General features: G+C 39.8%; 1 protein-coding gene across 1 annotated transcript; it reads left to right on the plus strand.

Moving 5' to 3' along the window:
• Positions 1–17,432: 17,432 nt before the first annotated feature.
• On the plus strand, positions 17,433–18,401 carry LOC144769814 (olfactory receptor 5J3-like). The gene has a single exon (XM_078654000.1). It carries the CDS (start codon positions 17,433–17,435, stop codon positions 18,399–18,401), a length of 969 nt encoding a protein of 322 aa, XP_078510126.1.
• The last annotated feature ends 2,768 nt before the right edge of the window (positions 18,402–21,169 follow it).

Raw genomic sequence — 21,169 nt, forward strand, 5'->3', positions numbered from 1 at the left:
GCAAAATATCGATTAGTTGGCCAAAAACAGAACCTGAGCGAATTAAAGAAACAGGTGCCCCAAATCCACTTGTAATGGATTTTTATGAAAAAGTAATTGTTTGGATGAAAAACAAAATTCCACCCAAAGAAGTTGATTGGGTTAAAATAGAAAGAACAGAACAGGAAACAAAAGAATCAGTTCATTCTTTTTATGAAAGACTATTGTTAATCTTTAAACAATACAGTGGTTATGAAAAATTAGATGAAAAAGACATGAGTCATTTTATCTATAGATTTGTTTATGGATTAAAACCTGAAATTGGAGAAATGATCAGAACTAGTATTGTCGGATGGCAATCACTATCTGTAGATGATATTCTAAGAAAAGCAAAATATTGTAGCGATGAAATAGAAGTAAAACAGAAGAAGCTGAAGGAGAAAGCCATGTGGGCTCAGGTAAAGGTGGCTGAGCAACAGATTGCCAGCATGGGAAATAAGAACACTAATTTTGTTCAAACTGGAAATACAAACCAGATACAAGGAAAGTTTAAAGGTAATAATTTCCCAAAGAAATTTAGCCCAAAGATAGAAGAGCTGAAACAAAGATTACCTTGTTTTAATTGTGGCGAAATTGGACATTGGAGAGACGAGTGTCCTCATCCTCCTAAAAACTTAAAGAATCCCTTATTGAATCCACAGATGCAGAATGGTGTTAACCTGCAGCAACAGCTACAGATGCAACAGGGGTTAAACGAATTTAATATTCAGCGACAGTTACAACAACAGCAACAACAACAGGTGAATAATCGTCAAGACCAATTGCCACAACCACCTTTTCCGAATTGTGGGGGAGTTCAAAAATATAATCCAAACGTGGGATTTCAGGGAAGTGAACAGGTAATAAAACCACAAAAACAGCAAAAGCAGCAAAGGGTTCAAATGCAAAATGCTTCACAACAATTTTTATTAGCAGAAAGTCAAGAAAGTGATTCTGATGATTATTGCTGACGGTGCCCGAGAGAGGAGGAAGAGTGTGTTGTTGGAGCCACTCTTGAGGTTGACCAGTCTGGTCCTTATGTAAACGGGAAAGTTAATGATGTAGACATCACTTTTCTAGTGGACACTGGTGCTACCCGTTCTACTGTTAGATCAGTGGAAATTGAAAACCTACCTCTCTCTGGGGATACCATCCAAGTTGTGGGAGTAAGTAATCAGCAAATTAAAACAGACTTAACTGATCCAGTACCAGTTGAAATTGGAAATTACAGAGACAAACACAGATTTGTGGTTTGTAATAGTAGTCCAGTAAATCTATTAGGCAGAGACATCCTATGTAAAATGAATTGTAGAATATATTGTTCTCCTGATGGAGTTGAGTTACAAACAATGGAAGAAGATGGTTTATACAGGATGACAATGATGATGATGGAAGCAGAAGAAACAAAATTGTTTCCTGCATTTGAAGAAAAGGATTTACCCGAAGAGCTAAAAGAAACAGTGAAATCTGAAATATGGGATTTTACTGGGAATGAGATGGGTCTAATGAAAAACGTAGATCCTGTAAAAATTGCATTGAAACAGGGAATAGAATTTCCAAACACTCCACAATATAAAATGAAAACAGAAACAATTGAAGGTATTACACCTATAATTGAAAAATTGATCAAGCAAGGTGTATTAAAGGAAATGAAGAGTAGCTCTTGTAATTCACCAATTATGGGAGTTAAAAAGTCTAACGGAACATTTAGGATCGTACAAGATTTGAGAAAGGTTAATCAAATTGTCATTCCATGTTGTCCTGTGGTTCCAAATCCAGCAGTAATTCTATTTCAGATTCCACATGATGCTGAATGGTACACAGTCATTGACCTTTGCAATGCATTCTTTACTGTTCCCTTACATCCAGACAGTTATGAAATCTTTGCTTTCAGATTCCAAGGTAAGACCCTTGGATGGACAAGAATCCCTCAGGGCTATACAGAAAGTCCTTCAATCTTTAATGAATTGTTAAAAAGATCATTAGAAGATTTAGACTTACCAGGTAGGTCTACGTTGGTGCAGTATATTGATGATTTGTTAATAGCTGCAAAGACAAGAGAAAATTGTGTAACAGACACAATAATTCTGTTAAATCGCCTTGCAGAAGAAGGACATAAAGTGTCCCCATCAAAACTACAGTTTTGCAAACAAGAAGTAAAATATCTTGGTCACAGAATTGCAAAAGGAAAAAGACAAGTAACAATAGAGAGAATAAAAATGATTCAAGCAATGTTACCGCCAAGAACACAAAGACAGGTCAGAATGTTCCTGGGAATGGTAGGTTACTGTCGACAATGGATAAGTGGATTTTCAGTAATTGCAAAACCACTACAAAGACTGACCAAATCAGATGTAAAAGATCCAATTATTCTCAATGATGCTGAGATGGAATCTTTTGAGAACCTGAAAAAGAGCTTATGCCAAGCTCCTGCTTTAGGTATGCCAAATTATGAGAAAGATTTTGAACTGTATTGCAGTGAGAGAGAAGGATGTGCATTATCTGTATTAATACAGAGACATGGAAATATAAAGAAACCTATTGCATACTTCTCTGCAGTTCTTGATCCAATTGCAAAAGCATTACCAGGATGTTTGAAAGCAGTTGCAGCTACAAGTATCAGCCTCGAACAAAGTGAAGGAATCATTATGGGATTTCCTGTGAAAGTTTTTGTGCCTCATTCAGTTGAAATATTACTGACAAGAGGTAAGACTCAACATTTAACAAGTAGCAGATTGACAAAGTATGAGAAAATCATACTGGGAGCAGATAATGTTTCGATATCAAGATGTTTGAATCTGAATCCTTCTACATTACTGCCTGATTCTGAAATTGTTGATGACATTGAGACAGAACATGAATGTTTAGATGTCATGGAATTCTGCACTAAACCAAGAAAAGACATCAAAGACAGACCTTTGTCTGAATCGGATTTTGTCTACTTTGTAGATGGCTCATGCTTAAGATCCGAAGGAGGTGTCTTGAAAGCTTCATACTCAGTTTGTACAGTTGCAGATGTTGAAGAAGCATCATGTCTTGAAGGAGTTCGTTCAGCACAAGTGGCTGAATTGATTGCTTTAATTCGTGCATGTGAAATATCAAAGGATATAAGAGTTACCATCATTACTGATAGTCAGTATGGGTACGGAGTTGTGCATGATTATGGACAACTCTGGTCACAGAGAGGATACATGACATCAACAGGATCACCAATTAAAAATGCAGTTTTCATTAGAAGATTAATTGAAGCAATACAATTGCCAAAAGAAATTGCCATTGTCAAATGTGCAGCGCACACTAGAGGAACTGATTATATTTCCAAGGGAAATGCCTTCGCAGATGAAACAGCAAAGTACTGCGCAAGGAAAAATTATTCATACAATCGGGAGAGGAGTAAAGAAACTGATTCAAATTCATTAATGCTAACAACTGTTGTAGAAACATGGAATGAGATTAGAGATTTACAAAACGAAGCAGATGATGAAGAAAAAGACCTATGGTTAAGATCAGATTGTAGACCACGTGAAGAAGATGGAGTGTGGGTTTACAAAGATGGCAGAGTAGTCTTACCAAATTGCTTGATTGCTGACATGGCTAGATTATATCATGGTCCTGCACATCTAGGAAGAGATTCTATGGTCAGACTTTTTAGAGAAACATGGTTCAATACCAAATTTAGAACCATTGCTGAATCTTTTTGTCAAAGGTGTTTGTCATGCCAACAAATGAATCCAAACAGAAAATCAGTGGTGGGGACAGGAATAATTGGTCGAGAGGGTGGTCCCTTTACCAGGTTACAAATGGATTTCATTGAAATGCCCTTACACAACTGTTTGAAATATGTACTTGTAATTGTATGCTTATTCTCAAGATGGGTAGAGGCTTTCCCTACACGACATTGTGATTCAATTACAGTAGCAAAACTATTGCTCAGAGAAATCATCCCAAGGTACGGTTTTCCAGTCACTATTGAGAGTGATGGAGGAAGCCATTTTGATAACAAATTGATGAAGTTAATTTGTGAAGCTTTGAGCATTGAGCAGAAAATACACTGTGCATACAGACCAGAGGCATCAGGTGTAGTTGAACAAATAAATGGAACAATCAAAAACAGAATTGGAAAAATGTGTCTTGAAACAGGTATTAAGTGGACAGATGCTCTTCCACTTGTTTTGATGTCATTAAGAAGTACACCAGATAAAAAGACAGGTTTGAGTCCTCATGAAATTTTGATGGGAAGAGTTATGAGGCAAGCTTTTGTACCTGTAGGTAAACTGTTGAGCATAAATGACAGTGCAATTTTGGATTACTGTAAAAGGTTATCTGATATGGTAACTTCTGTGTCTAATCAGGTGGGAACTGAAGCTCAATCAAATGAAAAAGTTTTGACTCATGATCTGAGACCTGGCGATTGGGTCAGAACGAAAGTACATCGGAGAAGGAATTGTCTAGCTCCTAGATGGCAGAAACCTAGGCAGATAATCTTGATCACTACTAATGCTGTAAAGTGCAGAGGATTGAAGCGTTGGATACATCCTAGTCATACTATTCCAGTACCAACTCCTGAGAGTTCTGATGTTGAAAGTGATACCACAGATGATTCTGATTCTGAAGCAGAAGACAGAACAGAAGGTGAAGTAATTCCAGATTCTGAAGATCGACAAGAAAGTCGACATCTGGAAACTGTGCCAGTGAATGGAAATCTGACAAGAAAAGACTTAGAAATAATTGAAATAGATTCTGAAGGTGAAGAGAATCTGTTAAAAGGAAAGATAACTGAGGATTCGGTTGTCTCTATTGAAGACAAAGAAGCTGAACCAAAAGAAGTTTCAGACCAGGAGAGTATCGAAAGGCAGAGAACAAACTCTGAAGTAAGGAACAAAAATCCGAAATCTGGGAAGTTAGAGGTAATTGAGGAAGAGGAGGAGAACGAATTACCGAGTACCAGTGATGGAAGACAAAGTGAAGTTCCTGAAGGAGTGAAATTGCCGAATAGAGAAGTTCCTGAGTCAATTGAAATTTCAGATTACGAAACTGAAGAAAGTGACGTGGAAGGTGGAAGTGAAAACAGAAAGAAAAGGACTTGGAAGTCAGAATCAAATAATTCTGAACCAAAGAAGAAGTACGTGAGAAAAGCAGACTACTGGCCAGGTGGAAGATTGAGAGTCAGATTGATCAAAAAGCCAATAGAACAAGTAGAGGAAATAAGTAGTCAAAAGAGTCCAGGAAAAGAAGTTGGAGTTGGAAGAAAAATTGAAGTGATATCGAGAAAAGGGAAGAGAATAATAAGACCAAACCAGAAATACAAGTCTCCTGAGTGGACTTACTTAGTAATTCCACCTGTTATTGACATATATGATAGTAGTGAAGAAGAAAACGAAATACAAGAAATTAGTGACAATGATTGAAGTACAGAATTATTAAATTGGCAAAAGGCTGAAGAAAATTTGTTAGTTGACACAAGGTCGAAGAAAAACTGTTTAGTTGAAGAAAACTTATGTATGACATAAGGTCGAAGAAATCTTGTTTAGGGTTATAAAAGAAAAATATATTTTAAAAGGGGGGTGTATATAAATTTTAAAATTTATTTTTATTTTGAGGCTAAAACTAACCTAAAAATGCCTTATGTTAAGGAGAGCACTTCAAAGTGTTCTGTTTTTAAAAGATGCTGTAAGATGACTCTGGTATGTCTGCTCATTTTAGTTCTGCTCTGGTTGGTACTAGCTGTGATTATCCCTTTAGAAATGAATAGAGAATTACACAAAGTTAACATAACAAACAAAGCTCTGGTTAGCCAAACTAAACATAGTACATCTGCAAAAGTTATTGATCATCAGCCTAACATTCATCAAGATAAATCAATAGGTGATTTTTCAAGTAATACATTCACAAAGCTATTGAGTGAATATGTAAAGGTAATGGATGCAAAAGACTGCTATGTCTGTGTTAAGTTACCTGCTTCTGTTTCTGAGGGAGTAACATATAATATGCTTCCTCTCACTTATGCTGTAACATGTAGTGTATTAACTAGTTTATTTTATCAAACTGGTCGTTTAGAATATTACTATTCAAATTATGATGAAATTTTTGCTAATGTTAAGATTGATAATGCTTTAAATAAGCATAAGAAAGCAAAACAAATGAGAGAATATTTCCTTGTTACTAACGAACTCACTTACGAGTATGCTTACAAGAATAATCTAACATGTAAATTAAGTGCTGAAGGAAAGAAATTTTTGAATATGGTTGAGGAGAGAAGAGCAATTTATAAGAGAAATGAATTAGTCAAGCAGACTAAGTCAGCCTTCTGGCAAAAAGAGGATGAGAAATTAAATGGCAAAATGCTTGAAAATATTGCAATTCACATAGACAAACCAGTTAGTGGAAAGCTTTGCATTAGAAGAGATAATACACTTTTTGATAATTATTTTGTAGGTGCAAGTAACTGTGAAGATACTTATCAGATTATGGGAGGTTGGGGATTTAAAGGTGGGAAAGATCCTATCTTTCCTGGGATTTATTTTGTTTGTGGTGACAAAGCCTACTACAACCTTCCAGACCATTGGTATGGAACTTGTTATGTGGGAATTGTTTTTCCTAAAGTGTTTCATGTTGACAGAGATTCAGAAGGATTGTTTAAAATTCATAATTATGTAAATAGAGCTAAAAGAGAAACTTTTACTGAAGTTCTGGGAGATATTTTTCAAGCTGTAATACCTTTTGTTGGTATAACCCTAAATGCTGGGAGAATTAGAAAATTGTCCACTATAGTTGATAGATTATCAACTGACACTGCTGATGGGTTTCAATTAGTGAATGTTGAAGTTATTGCAATTAGATCCATGGTAATTCAAGATCGTCTTGCTTTAGACATACTCCTAGCAAAAGAGGGAGGAGTCTGTGGCATTTTACATGTCCAACATTGCTGTACATATATACCTGATGAAAGTAAGAATATTGAAATGTATATTAAGAATATTACACAAATGCATTCAGAGATAATTCCTTTAGAAGAAGAAGATTTTACAGGGAAACTTTCAAAAAGGTTTCAAGCAATTAAAAACTGGTTTCATAATATCGGAAGTTCAATTCTTGGCAAGATTCTGGCACCTTTGATTATAATAGTATTCATTTTTATTTTGACCAAATTAGGTTGTTTGTTACATAAAAGAAAGAAACACTTGAAAGAAAAGAAAAGAATCTATAAACTCAGAAAAGAAGAAGAAAGGGAGATCGAATTACAGGAGTTACATAGAGAGCGTCATGTTAATTGCAAAGATTATACAGAAACAGACTTTTAGGTTTACTGATACAAATGAATTTGAATCGATTTCTTAAAAATTTAATTTACCAAAATTTTGAGTGCTGGTGTGGTGATTTTTTAATCACCAGATGAGGGAGTTGATGGAGCGAGATAGAAAACAAAATTTTGTTTAAACTCGCAAAGTCACATTTCCATAACATGAATAATAATATTAATGATTTGTGATATGTTATGCTAATACAACTTAGATTAAACTTTACACGTGGGGGGACTAACATGTGTGCTCATAAACGTGCATAAATGTTGCATCTTTTTGTTCGTGCAAAATAATAAAATAATTTATTGTTTTCGTTTTTGTCATTACTAACTGCTGCAAACTTAAAAGAAGCATGTGCTTGTTTTGCTTTTCCTTGTCTGTGTGATGTCATTTCTACTATTTTAGGTGCATATGGGTCTCTTGGAAAAACGGAGACAGGTAGATATAAACGCTGCTTTATTTGTTTGCAATGGCTAGGTAACATTTTGATTAATCGGGTGGGTTAATTAATTAGTGAACCAAGGGGTGGATACAGAATCTACATTATTTCTTACATTAATACTTTTCTTGTGTTTGTTTTATATTAGAAAACATAAGTTGCCTGCTTTTGGGCCTAGTCATTTGAACCGCAGAAAAAGAGCTGACATATAATTCTGCAGAAAGTCATGAGACGCCCATTCTGAATTAAAACGTTTATTGAAGCTGCATTCACAAAGCAAAAACTGATGAGCTGACATCATTCTGTCGGACATGGCCAAGGTCGAAAGTGAACATTTTGTCAATCCTTAACTTGGCATCCGCGGAAGTATAATGAAAGTCAATGGACGCTGCGAGAATGACTTAATACATTTGTTGCAACATGAGGAAGCTTCTGGCTTCACGTGGAAGGAACAATGGTCTCTATGAAATATGATTTAGTGGAACTTTTTTGAGAAACGGGTGACATGTCACTTGTCACTCTCAGCCAATGAGACGTCGAAGATTTCTGAAAACTTTCCTTTGCTTAGTTTAGTTAGCGTAGAAAGGTATAAAAAGTCATACCCTTAGGGTTGGGTTGGCTGCTGCTTTCTGACTTTCCGATGAGGGTGATGTGCTGTTGGACTTTGCGTGGAGCACGTAAGAATCCTCAAAGAACTTTACTTTAATTTCTATCTATTTAGCTTAGCTAGGGAATTAGGTTTTAGAAATGCTAAACTTTATATATTTTCTTTAAAATTGTTTCAATTGCTTAAATAGTAATTTTCTCATATTTCATTATAATCATGCTTGCATTATTGCTAATAAATTTCATTTATAAAACTTTCAACTTATATACCATAATTAGTAAATAAAATCTTACTTTTGACAAACAAGCTGGTCTTGGTTATTCAGAAGTGTAGGTTACTATTAGCTAGATCACGTCGCCTATGGTGGTCATTTAAATGGTTGGGTTTTATTCTAATGACAATATTCTTTCTGCAAATGTATAAATATGTATATAGTTTGTAGATAATGTGTATATAGATTTATTCTGACCACCTGATTCAGTAGGCCCAAAATATATCAGGTTTATAAATGGGTCCATATTTAGTTTAGAATTTTGTTTATAGGTTATGAAGTTGGGTAGCGTAGTTTATGATATATTTTCTATAGCCCGCTGGATCACTGGCTACATCCAATCCCTGGGACAGGGGGCATGAAGGGTAAGGCGACTCAATAGGTCTAGCATCTGACTCCTGAAGTCAGCCCAGCTCGTTCAAGTCCGCTAGGGGTACAAAGGGATTAGAGAATGGCAGTGGCCTCCCATACATCCTTTAGCGCGCCCTCCCCCCTGTGGGGTTCCTTATCCAGGTTACTTAACGGGGGTCTATAAAAAAAGCCCAGAAGTAATACTTTAATTCATGTTCCAGGGGAAATTATTTTAGATGCTCCAAGGAGGAATTTCCAAGCTAAATCTAGGTGTTGTACTTAGATTTTAATACAGTCTCCTACAAATATTTTCATTGAGGGGCCTATCCAAGCCACCCTCTGTGCCATCAATATGTTGTGGTAATTCCTGATAGAAAACCCAGAATGCTTGTAGAACCAGTGCACAGCTTTGTTGATCAATTGAGTGGCGGGTTCCTCCTTATGAGCATCCAAACCAGGTACCCCTCACAAAGCCACAGTATAGGGAGCGCATGCTAGTGGGAGGTCAATCACTGGGAGCTGTAAAACCTTCAAAGGATGCACCCCCAAGTGGAACTCGTCTGCCATCCCAAGTCCCTGAAGGCTGTCTCCAGTTTGTCCAATCTGATCAAAACCATTGATTATAGGTTGCTCAGCCTTGCCTTGAGTTTGAGTGGAGCGGTCGCCAGCTGGTTAGCCGATTCCTCGACATTGGACCTAGGATCCGTGCTTGGCTGTAGCCACAGGAGATTCCTTCCCCTTCATAGCCTTCTGCTGCCGTTTGGGGGCCAGGTTCTGGTGGAGTCATTAAATCCGTCGGTGAAGTAGACGAGAGGGGGGAAAGGCCAGGGGCTAAAGTTTCTTGGAAAGATGGCCCAGCTGGTGGCGGGTATATGGGCAAGGGGGATGTATCTAGAGGTCGAACGGCCTTAGGTGTGTGTGGAAGGGCAGGAGAGGTACACAATTCCATACTTCCCATGTCAGCTGAGGGCCGTCCATCGGCTTGGTCGATCTCCTTATTGATGGTTCCTACCGCCTTTGCCATGAATGTGTCCATGGTAAGACACGGCTGGCCTGTGGGAGACTACCTTCCTTTTCCCCATTGGACTAGGGGGATGGATCAGGGCAGTAAGTCCAAATGCCCAAAATAACTTGCAAGTGTGCAGCTATAAACAGAATGTGCAGGGCCCCCAGGAAACCTGCCAAATGAAAATGAACCCCTGGTATCACAATGTGTTTGGTCTTTAATCAGCCCCTTCATTTCATATTAGTGGTGGAAGTTGTCCAGGAATCCAGTCTCCATCATCTAAGCACCAACCAAAGGAGTAGGCCCAGCCCAGCCTTATACAGGCACTGACGGGCATAGTCAGGCCCAATCTTGGCATGGTCTGTGCCGGGGCACGTGCCCGGACATTCCCCATGCTGCGGGAGACCGAAGCAGACTTTAAACTCACCTCGGGGTGTGGGTAAGGTGATCCTGGCAATGTCTGCCGCATAGGGCCAGACTGGTGATGCCGGGCAACGGGCAATCCCTCGATAGGCCGGAAGGGTGGGGGGGCCGGTTTTGTCACAGTGGATTTTTTTTACCAAAACAGCCCCCAGTTTAAAAATCAGAAATCCCCCTTCCGTGACAGTCTATTTCTCTGCACCCTGGCAAAAAGCTTGTTTTTACTCGCCGCACAAAGGTCAGATCGCGCACACACACTACTAATTTCAAACAACAATGCACTGTTGTTTGAATTTAGTAGTGCCTGAGCTGTGCACGCTGCTTACACTCTCGGCGCATCATGTAGGCAGTCAGGGGTGGCCTTAGGCATGTGCAAGCTGTGAACATGCACAGGGCCACCAAACCCCAGGGGCCACCACTCCAATATATATCCTTAATATAATAATCCTCTGAGGATGGATACATATTTGCGTGGTGGCCCCTGGCAGGGATTTGGCGGCCTCCGGCTGTGTTCCACTTCCAAACACCCTGACCCCCCCTCTTCACTGGCCTACGCACTCCGCCCCACCCGGACCCCCTCTTCCGGGGCCCCCTACCTACGCTCCCTGCCCAGGGCCACCATGAACCTAGAGCCGCCCCTGAGGCAGTGCACCACACCATCGAGGACTAGAACGCCCCCCGCCAATGACATTGCACGTATAGGGTGAACTTGGTGAGGGTGTGCAGATCACGGAACAATGATCCACGCCCCCTCCGACATCGCAGCAAAGTAGGTAGTAGGGCGCATGTTCTCCTCGAGACGCAGCAAAGTCCTGAGCAGGCTTCGAGTCTGCCCACACGATCCACACCAGACCTCCCAGTATTAACTAAAGTAAGTTATAAAAGTTGTAATGTTGTACTGTCATGATTGGGCAAACACGTATTAAAGGTACAGAGGCGCGCGCTGCACTGGCAGTGGTAATATCCACTGTGAATCCTGCTCTGTTAAAACAGTTGTGAAGTGAAGCACTAGCACAATTGGCTCAACCGAAACGACCCGAGACTAAAACTCCCGAAATGCATCATTAAGTTTAAAGAACTCTCGGTACAGTGAACACCAAGTACTTGGGACAAGGTAGAATGTGTTCTCCGGCCAAGACTGACTGTTTCTCAGCTCTGGCCACCTAGAAAGTATTTGATGCAGTTCACCAAGCCAAACAGAAGTGACTGGTAATTCATTCAAAAGGAAGTGGATGAGGGCTTGTGAGTTCATTTGTTTTTTCGGTAAAATAACCAAGTTTGCTTCTTAGTGTTGCAGATGATTTTTCTTTCTTTCTTTATCGTTGTGAGGGTATGCGTGCATTTTATCTGCTTGTTTCATTTTGTGGAGTTAGTTTTCCTCTACTTTTGTGCTAAATGTTTTCTGAACTCTGTTCTCTCTTTTTTGGCATGGTGCATAGTTCCTGGTTTAGTTTACTCGTACCTAGTTATGTTGGGGTTTAATTTCCAATGTCTGGTAAACTCAGATTAACTGACATAACCCATCTAAATAGTACTAAAGATGACTATTATAGCAAGGCAGTTAGGGCCCTTGTGTAAGCAAAAAAATATAAATTGTACCCAACCACCCGCCGACCACTAGGCTGTAAAATACAGCCATACATTGGGTTCAGTGGCGCAGGTACCTCTGTATCTGCTGCACTATAGCTGGGTTTGCCTATGAACAAGTAAACGTATTCCTTGGTTTGTGGCTTCTGTTTATGAGGGATGCTAAACACACCTCTACCCATGCTCCATCTGCCCTACATTACTCGCATAACTGGCTCCATATACAAACAGCCTCCTCTTTCTTCCCACACCTAAATCTGGTTAGTAAAACCAGCGATTAGTACTGGGCTGCACCTCCTGCATTACAGTGCGCCCCTCACTTACTGTAACATGGACGTTTCTCGCCGCTCCGCGGTGCAGGGAATAAGCACAACTGCAGTGGTCCATGACCCGGTGCAGCCAGGTGAATTTAATAATCAGGAGGAGGTGCTGGTGCACAGCGCGCAGATATCCCTGCCGGTAGGCAGACAAAATATCGAAATTAAAATATCGATATACAATAATATCGATGTTTTAATATCGATGGTATAGTATATCGATGTGCCATAATATCGACAGACAGAATATCGAGATTAAGGTATGTATGTTAGTAATATCGCAATTTTGTTGTTTAGTGTTATGTATTTTATTTTGTTGTTTATATGTTTGCTAAATATGTTTAGAAATGTATGTTTGAAAATTAGTAATTTTGTTAACATTTTGCGTTTTAGTATTAGAGCGGGTTGTGGGTTTATAGTGGAATAGGGTGAGAAGTAATTTAATAATAATTAATTAATTAATATATGTTTGTAAATGTTTTAATTAATAATTAATCGGTAATTAATTAATATTAATTAGTTAATTAATTAATATATGTTTGTAAATATGTTTAAATAATAATTAATTGGTAAGTAATTAATATTAATCAGTTAATTAATTAATATAATTTTGTACATATTTTTAATTAATAATTAATTGGTAATTAATTAATATTAATTAGTTAATTACATTAATTAGAGTAATTTTTTTATATATATAATTTTTTATTGTTAATTAATTATTTGGGAAACATTAATATTAATTAGTAAATTAAATTAATTATAGCTAATGTGCTAATATATTTACTTTATTGTTATTGTTAATTAATAATTAATTGGTAATTAAATAATGTTAATTAATTTTGGGTAAAGGAGTATTTTTAGGGTTCAGGGTCAGTTTTCAGTTCTTGGGTAAAGGGGTATTTTTTGGGTTCAGGGTCAGTTTTCAGTTTTTGGGTAAAGGGGTATTTTTAGGGTTCAGGGTCAGTTTTCAGTTTTTGGGTAAAGGGGTATTTTTAGGGTTCAGGGTCAGTTTTCAGTTTTTGGGTAAAGGGGTATTTTTAGGGTTCAGGTCAGTTTTCAGTTTTTGGGTAAAAGGGTATTTTTAGGGTTCAGGGTCAGTTTTCAGTTCTTGGGTAAAGGGGTATTTTTAGGGTTCAGGGTCAGTTTTCAGTTCTTGGGTAAAGGGGTATTTTTTGGGTTCAGGGTCAGTTTTCAGTTTTTGGGTAAAGGGGTATTTTTAGGGTTCAGGGTCAGTTTTCAGTTCTTGGGTAAAAGGGTATTTTTAGGGTTCAGGGTCAGTTTTCAGTTCTTGGGTAAAGGGGTATTTTTAGGGTTCAGGGTCAGTTTTCAGTTTTTGGGTAAAGGGGTATTTTTAGGGTTTAGGGTCAGTTTTGGGTTTTTGGGGTACAGGGGTATTTTTAGGGTTTAGGTTCAGTTTTGGGTTTTTGGGGTACAGGGGTATTTTTAGGGTTCAGGGTCAGTTTTGGGTTGTTGGGGTACAGGCGTACAGGGTAAAAATAAAATAAATTTAAATTTATTTTAAATCAATTAAATGAAATAAAAAAAAAAAAATTACATTAAATTATTAAGTTTTTAATTTATTTTAAATGTATATGTATTACTTTAAATTTTTTAATTATGTTTTAATATTTTTATTTAATATTTGTTAAATTATATGTATTTTAAAAATATTTTTACATTATTATTAATACATTTAAAAAAACGATATTTTTTATTTCGATATTTTTGTACTACGATATTATTTTTTCGATATTTTTGTACTTACCATTATGTAGATATAATTTCGATATTTTTGATTTCGATATTTTTGTGTCGATATTTTTGTATGTAGATATTCTGTCTGTCGATATTATGTCAGACATTTATCTCTGCCACTGCTGCGTCTACATGCCACTCTTCAGTGCACCCTCAGAGTGGGGCTGGTGGGTCATGCTGCATGTGCTTTGGGGCTCACGCAATTAAAAGTGCGCGTGACTACCTGGTGAGGCATCCCAGAGACGATTGAGACAGAGAGGCACCGTTGCAGCCATAATTTTAAATAATTTTTAGCCCCCCTCAGCGGTCTGCAGGTGAGTTTGTCCGTCGACTCGGCATCAGTCATCATGGGCAGTGGGCACTGGGCGGGCGGGCATCGCGACTGGGCTGGGTTTATTAAACCAAAGCAAAAGATATAGGCCCCGGCCCGGTTCTAATCTGTTCAGTCCATTTGAATGTGAGCAGGGTGGAGCGAGGTCAGGTGGCTTGAGTTGCCCACCGTTGCGGGCCGTCGCTGGCTGCAGGCAATAAATCAAAACTTGTATTCATGATGATTACCACCGTCAGCGACCGTGACAATCACCATAATTACAATTTTTGATTTGGTGCGCGCAGCCAGGCTGTGATTAAAGTAGGAGAACAAAGGTAAGGCAGGCTGCTTCGTTCTCCTACTTATGTAACTCATTTCAGGGAGGGGTCTTATTATTTGTTATTTGGTGTCTTCCCATTTATATCACAACACGTGGTACTTAAGTAAGCAATAAAAGTTACGGCTGAGCAGGCGAGGTCAGGGAGATCACGATAGTGATGCTGACAACTTAATACACCATGTCTGTGTCCCACAGTACCTATTCCGCTGCCTAACTATATGTGTGCCTCAGCTCAGCTAAACAGGCCTGGGCTGTGAGCGCCAGTGTGTCAGCTACGCACAACACAACAGCATGCATGGATGAGCCTCTGCAAGTGTCTGCATGCCGTGCTTTAGAGGTCATGCAATGATATCTGGACGTCACACCCAAATGGTGAATGCATGTATGTAGGTGTCTGCCTGTTGTATAGTATGGGTGTGTGTGTATGTTGTGCACTGTATGTGTGTGTGCCTCTCATGTGCAGTATGTTGTGCAATATAGGTGTCACCTGTCGTGCAGTATAGGTGTGTGCATGTTGTGCACTGTAGACGTGTGCAGATCATGTATGGTAGGTGTCTGTATGTTGTGCACTCAAGGTGTGTGCATGTCATGCAATGTAGGTATGTAAATGTCGTGCACTGTAGGTATGTGTATGTTATGTATGGTAGGTGATTGCACGTCATGTATCGTTGGTGTCTGCATGTTGTGAACTATGAGTGTGTATGTTTTGTACTATAGGTGTGTACATGTTGTACACTGTAGGTATGTGCATGGCATGAACTGTAGGTGTGTTCACTTTCGGCACTGTAGATATGTACATTTCATCCAATATAGGTATGAGCATGCAGCTTGGGCACTATAAGTGTGTACGTGTCATTTACTGTAGGTGTATGCACATCGTGCGGTGGAGTGCAAATCGTGGACTCCATAAGGTAATAATTTACTATGCTTTAAAAGATAGTACAAAATGTGTTGAAAAATGCTTTGTTCTGGCCTTTCTGTCTCCAAAATGTTCTTGGGGTGAGAACCTCCTCAAACTCACTCCCCCTAGTAGTGGTCGATCACTGCGCTTGATCGGTACACACCATGTGGGGGCTGGTCTCACTTTTACTTTGTTCTCTCTGATTCACTACTCATGTCTATTTTTGGTGCTCTCTGAAAGAATGTCTGTGGGTACATATGACTCGATGGATAACCTGGTGCTCTTCAAGGTCATCATCTACTATTTACTGTGCTTCGAAAGTTGATACAATAGAATATGTAATGAAAAATGTGCTGTAAAATTCACCATTTTGGTCTGTATTTTTCCAAAATTTTCTTGGGGGGAGAACCCCCCAAACCTCCCTATTAGTGGTTGGGCTAGCTCACAGCGCTCTCTCAGGGCTGGTCTGGCAAAATTTACAAGTGCTGCTTTCAGTTAAAGCCATGCTGCCGCGGGAAAGGCTGGGGCTTGTAGTCCACTACCTCCTTGTAACAGAAAGCGGCTCCCATGCTGCAGGAGCCCGAAGCAGCTTTTAAACATGTCTCTGGGTGCGGGAAACGTGAGGCTGGTGGCGGCTGCCGCAGGAAATGTTGGGCTTTTAATCTGCCCCCTTCTTGTAGTAAAAACCAGCTCCCACGCTGCAGGAACCCTAAGCAAACTTTAAACGAGCCTCAGGGGCAGGAAATGTGATGCTGGCGGCGGCTAATGCAGGAATCTTCTCAGTAAAGAAATGAATAGACTCTTACAAACCTCCTAAAAGGTGGTGCTTATGATATTACTGCTATCTGCTAGTGAGGTAATCATGCCAGGTAGATCAGATGTTACTCTTTTCGTTGGATAGATTGTTTAACAAAAGGTTCCATCGATGTTGCTGCAGCTGTAAGTTCAGCAAAACTGCTCCATTTTTGCATTATTCTTGGCACTCTTTTTCATAATCTAAAAACATATGCAGGAGTGAACTAAATATGGAGCAGTTTTCTTATTGCATTGTATTACCCACCAGGTTCACCATGCCTTGCAGATATCTCCATACATCGTTGGCAGTAGCCGTGTGCAGAACACATGTGCCACCAGTTCATAGTCGTCATTTAGAGGCCAATGGAACTGCCAGTGTGGTGAACAGGAGGGCCACCACTTTAGGGCAGAGCTCAAACTTCATTCAGGATTTGTGTTTTATTAAACAGTCATAGCACACAGCTTTGTACAACTGAGAGACATTTTTCAGTGGGATCAGCTTCCGGGAGGATTTCATATTGAGGTTTAGCTCTCTTTAACACATGAAATTTAGGAACTGTTGTTGAAGCAAGTGTAAGAGACTGCGGAAGAGAGATGAAAGAAGTCACTGCTTAAGTTACTGATTGTTCTGATTCTGTGAGGGAAACGTTTCTACTTACTCTAGTAATCAATGCTCAAATATGACAAATAACTGTTTCTGTAAAAACAAAAAGTTTTGTTTGACCTCTGGCTGAAGAATAATTCTTGCCTCTCCCAGTTTTTTGAGCTGCACTATTAGTGTCCCTGGTCTAGGACGAAAATATAGTTCATCAAGAAAAGTGGTATTGCACTTTAGATGAGGAGAGAACAAATAATAATACATTTTGGAATAGTCCCTCTGTGCTAACAATGTTTCTTTTAATAGTTCTATTTTTTGTTAATGCCTAGTAGCAATCAATCAAATCAATTAACTTCAATTTATTTTATCCACAGAGTATCTTCAATTTCTATTATTGCTGCATTGCTGGATAAATGAATAAAGAAAATCTGAGCTCTCCTGAATATTTTTTAATTGTCGGATTTTCAGATATTCCGCAGTTGCAAATTCCACTTTTTGTTGCATTTTTAATAGTGTACCTGTTAACTTTAGTAGGAAATCTTCTGATCCTTACAACAACTTACTCAAACTCACATCTGCACACACCTATGTACTTCTTCCTGACACATTTGTCCTTTCTTGATATCTGTTACGTCACAGTCCTTTTTCCACAGCTGCTAGCCCACTTCTTTCTGGAGGGCATAAAGGTATCTTTTACTGCATGTCTGCTACAGCTGTTTTTTTTCCTAGGCATGGTAACGGTTGAGTTCCTCATTCTTACAGTCATGGCTTATGATCGGTATGTCGCTATCTGCAATCCCTTGCATTATATGACCATCATGAGCAAGGCTGTGTGCATGTGGTTGGCTGCTGGAAGCTGGGGAGTTGGTCTTATAAATGCAGTTCCACATATTGTGCTTGTGTCCAAGCTCTCGTTCTGCAATTCCCACATAATTAACCACTTTTTCTGTGATGTGGCAGCCCTGTTAAAGATTTCATGCAGTGACACTTTCAACAATGAGACACTCATTTACATCTGTGGAGCTGTAATAGCAATGATGTCATTTATTTTAATCATCATATCTTATAGCAAAGTTGCTGCATCAATTATGAAAATCAAGTCCAAGAGTGGGAAGGACAAGGCCTTCTCCACATGTGCCTCCCACCTCACTGTGGTTGTGTTATTCTATGCATCACTCTGTTCTATGTACATGCGGCCGACGTCCACATATTCAACTAAGAACAACAAGATAATGTCTTTGTCATATGTAGCTGTTACTCCACTGTGTAACCCAATTATATACTGCTTGAAAAATACTGAGTTTAAAAAAGCTCTGTGGAAATCAAAGAAAGCATCATTAATTATGATACTGCAAATACGCTGCATATTTTCAAAGTGCTAAAGCAATAAAAAAGAAAATCATTTTCTAAAATACTATTGTAATACAATTACATTCACTGATGTATTGATCCCAAACTGTTTATGTTTTTCCAAAGTACAGTCTTGTTGCAAGTGTTTTAGAAGAAGGCTTATAGAAAAAAGGATTTCCAAAGACACAACCATTTAATTGCAGTACTGTTTCACAAGGAGTGGTTGCAGATATGTTTAACAAAAGTAACATTATTATGTTAAATCATGAATAAAAAGATCTCAGTGAAATAAAAAGTCGGGACTTATATTTTTTACAAAATGTAAACAAAGTATAGAGTTTTCTACATTATCTAGCTTTTTGTTACTTGTTAAGTTGTTTAATTTCTATGTTCCTAATTTTGCATGCCTTACAACATTTTAGAATTAAACTGTGCAGCCACCATGTCTTCTCTTTCAGGAATCCCTGTTAAACTAGAGGCGCACAGAAGCTTAGAGGCTTCAAAATACCAGGATTCTGTCTGTTCTCTGACATGGGTTCCAAACATGATTGAGCCTAGTTTGAAGGCTTCTACATTCATAAAATGCACATAAGACTATTGATGGCCATGGTGCTCGGCTCACTCATCATGAGAGCAAGCCATTGTGGCTCTATAAACGTAGCTTAGTCATCTAAGTAGAGTTATACAAAACAGCAATCCCTGTCAATTACATGAGGGACAAGAAAGAGCCCCATTCTCTGTGATGTTTTTCACAGTGTTGTCTCTTTTGTGTACTGTAGTCTTTACAATTAAAATGTGTCTTTATGTTAGGTGGTAGAGAGGTTTTTCTTCATTAAACGTGTCCCATTACTAAACAAACATTCAAAAATAAGGTACTCATCTAATTTTTTCCTTTTACCTCTATCCCCTCACCCAATTTAATTTAGTCCAGGATTTGTTGAAAAAGAGGAAGATGTGGCGAGTTTAATGAAATGCCTGCAGAAACAGCAGAAAGTTTGCATGGGAATGTGCTTGATAATCTGCTCCTTGTGCAGAGTAAAGCCTTTCAGTCATTGGTGGACAAAATATTTACTCTGATAGGAGCCATTCTGTATGAATAGTCTGAAAAGAAGACTACAGTGTTGCGTTAAACAAGTCTCCAAAATGTAGCCTTCAAGCCTCCATTGTGCCCCTTTAAAAATCTTCAAGATGTTAGATTTTGAAGTTAGATCTGATTGGCTGTCACAATCGTGCACAAAACATTTACGTTTCCTGGCTTTCAGGACCACAGGCAGCATTCATTCCCATTGTAGCGCTGTCCAGACAACAATGTCAGCCTCTTTTAGAGGACAGACATTACTACAGGGGGGAGGAGTGGGCTCTGCTCTTCAGAGAAGCTGTTTCAATAAAGTGGAACACCCCCCCCCCCCCACCCTCACCATCGCTGACCGACTTTAGGACTTGGGCGCAGCTTAAGGCGTGCAAATTGGACAGCCGGCCTTTCCCTCTCTTAGATTTATAAAAAAGGAGTCCTCCCCATGTGCATTTTTATGCCTTAAAACACCTGCCCATCCCACTTATTAATATGTAACTCCTCGCATAGTTCAACAAACCATATATGCTAGGGAGAAAATCCTCTTATAAAGTTATTCTCTGTCTCCCAAGTTTCCTGCTGGCATATGACTTTATGTGACTTTATGGGACGATTAAGTGCACTTTCGACTGTGGTTAGAGACATCCTTGTGTTGCTGCATCCAGGTGGATTTTGATTTGATTGCACACACCTGTGAGAGCAGCGAGAGCAGCGAGCGAGCAGCGGTGAGCGGCGAGCGGAGGAGCGGAGCAGAAGCGAGGGGTGAGACGCGGTGTTGTCGGAGCTGCCGGGGGGCCGCAAGAACCAGGGAAGCCGCGACCGAGGTGGGGGCACCCGCGGCACCCGCGGCAGGCAGGCAAGCAGTGAGTGACAGTGAGTGGCAGCAAAAACGTGCCGGCCCTCCCCTCCCCTCCCCCTCAGCAAAACAATTGAGGATTCGGAAGCCGGCAAAGGAGCCGCAGGGGTGCCGCAAGAGAGCGGTGAGAGCTGCGGTGAGAGCTGCGAGAGCTGGGCGGAGCCGCTGCAAGGAGATTGTTGGCTGGTGCATGCCCCACCGCCCGCTCCCGTGGCAGCAGTATTAAGATCTATGTCCTGCACCCTACAACAAAAACCCTCACCTGCATTTACACCCGCATACGAGTGGAGTGCGGAGGACGCAGATGTCCCAAGGAGCAGGGTAGAGGAGCGAGGAGCCAGCAGCGAGGGGCTAGGAGCCCAGACTTCCATCAAAAACTTTGAAGGCCGAAGTCCGCCCCACTCCCATGGTGTCAGCGGCACTGGAAGTGGCAAGGCCTTCGGAGAGACTTCGGTGAGTCTTGGAGAGACAGCAGTTGGGGACAGACAGCAGGATTATAGCGTCAGCAGCATCGGAGCAGCGGCAAGAAGGCAAAAGAAGGCAAAAGAAGTGAGTAATCCTAGTTGTAGGCAACAAAGAGACAATAAATAATCTACAAATAAATAAAATAATTTATAAACTCACACAGCATTCAAGAAAAGCTCGTCATAGAGCAAAATAGGGGGTTAGGGTAGCTAGAGGCGGTGAGAAGCCACAAGAAGCCCCCTGCCTCTACCATCCAGGCGTTATATTGGAGTAAGGGAGCAAAAGGGAGGCGCTGTCGAGCTTGTGTCCCGGTAGCATTACAGGGTTGATCCATAACCCCCCCCCAAAAGAGGAATACCTACTCCAGGCGCTAGGACTAACTGAACCATCAGAAACATTTGAGAAAT

Source organism: Lissotriton helveticus, chromosome 7, assembly GCF_964261635.1.
Source record: "Lissotriton helveticus chromosome 7, aLisHel1.1, whole genome shotgun sequence".
In the NCBI taxonomy this organism is placed as follows: Eukaryota; Metazoa; Chordata; class Amphibia; order Caudata; family Salamandridae; genus Lissotriton; species Lissotriton helveticus.

Coding starts and splice junctions, on each gene's coding strand:
- LOC144769814 (XM_078654000.1), top strand. CDS start 17,433: ATGAATAAAGAAAATCTGAGCTCTCCTGAATATTTTTTAATTGTCGGA.